Source organism: Myotis davidii, unplaced genomic scaffold (genome assembly GCF_000327345.1).
Source record: "Myotis davidii unplaced genomic scaffold, ASM32734v1 scaffold1721, whole genome shotgun sequence".
NCBI lineage: Eukaryota > Metazoa > Chordata > Mammalia > Chiroptera > Vespertilionidae > Myotis > Myotis davidii.
Genome location: NW_006291484.1, coordinates 113,646 through 115,059, shown reverse-complemented (window position 1 = coordinate 115,059; position 1,414 = coordinate 113,646). Strand labels below are relative to the sequence as shown.

The following is a 1,414-nucleotide window of genomic DNA, read 5'->3' as shown; positions in this document are numbered from 1 at the left end:
TTGCTTTCAGTCCTTTCATATATCTGGGCAAAGGGCAAATACCAGCAGAGGTGAAACCATGGGTCTCGGGAGGAAGTTTAGCTTCTGCTTATGGATTTCTATTCTTTCACACCCCTCAGCTATCCCAGGACTCACCAGAACAGGAGGCAAGCAAGAGCCCTCGGGGAGGTGTTCCAGGGAGTGGAGAAGCCTCACTGCCTCCAGAAGGGAATCCTCAGATGTCACTGCAGAGCCCCGCATCTATCACCAGCTATAGCCAGGTAGGAAGGGGAGGTGGCAGGGGCCATAGGGGCAGATGGATGGATAGGTGAGTTGGTGGCTGGGTGAATGGATGGATAGGTGATTGGGTGGTTAAATAGAGTCATCTATCTTTCAGTTCAAAATTATATATTGAATATCTGTGATACAGTAGGCAGATAAGTTGGTAGTGAAGGGGAGAGCCAAAGAGGGAAGCTGAGAGAGAATGAGAACAGAAATTTGAGAAAGATTAGGGAAAAAAGGGATGAGAAGAAGGGGGGCAAAAAAAGTTTATAAGAGAAATAAGTACATGGATATAGCATAGGGAAAGCACAAGAGACTACATCAAAATACGAACATACGCTGATTCTTTGCAAAGTTGGTAGAGGATGAAGACAGGCAGGAGAGCTTGGGGACCACGAAAGGGTAGTATTGGTCCCTCATTTGGGATGTGGATCAAGTCTTTCTTCTATTTGTAGGGCCCAGGATCTGTGGATGGTGGAGCAGTGGCTGCAGGGGCTCCAGGCCGAGAAAGTGCTGAGGGCCCCCCTCCCTTATATAACACCAACCATGACTTCAAATGCTCCTACCCAGAGATCAGTTTTCAGGATCTGAGCTGGTCCTTCCGCAACCTCTACAAATCCATGCTGGAGAAGTCCTCTTCCTCCTCTCAGCATGGTGAGTCTAAAGTTGGGGTGGGAGCCTGGTCAGCCTTGTATTTTTGAATAGGTGGTGACATTCTCTTTTCTCCCTTCTTTCTTATTTTTAACACAAGGAGAGGTTGATCACTGGTCAGGGGAAGCATGTCATGAGTCAGTACTGTTTGGAGTTGAGCTCTTCTGGCTTAGTTCTGAAGGGAAGCTGTTTCAACACACAATCTGGGTTATTAGCTTCAGAAAGTGAGTTGGAAGCATCCCCCTTCTAGAGGTAAAGGCAGTGATTTTATTGCTGTAAGCAAGTCATTTAGAGAATGACCACTAGGGGGCAGCAGTTCTCTTTCCTTAATCGTCAGTACCCCCCTCCCCATGTTTCTTTGTGAGAACAATTTAATCTTATTTTTTTAGCATATTTATATTTGTTAATTTTTATTAGTAAAAATTTCAAACAGTTACCAATATTTTGTTAACCTTGTTTCATTTACTGCTCAGCTTTTTTTTTCTTCCCATCACCATTTATC

General features: G+C 44.8%; 1 protein-coding gene across 1 annotated transcript in view; it reads left to right on the top strand.

Annotated features, from left to right (window-relative positions):
* Window positions 1-1,414, top strand: part of FOXJ2 (forkhead box J2) — a 26,801-nt gene that overhangs the window by 9,426 nt on the left and 15,961 nt on the right. Inside the window, exons 4-5 of the mRNA XM_015564595.1 lie at window positions 11-260; window positions 717-915. Of these exons, the coding sequence (XP_015420081.1) occupies window positions 11-260; window positions 717-915 (449 nt within the window). The remainder of the gene's footprint in view (window positions 1-10; window positions 261-716; window positions 916-1,414) is intronic.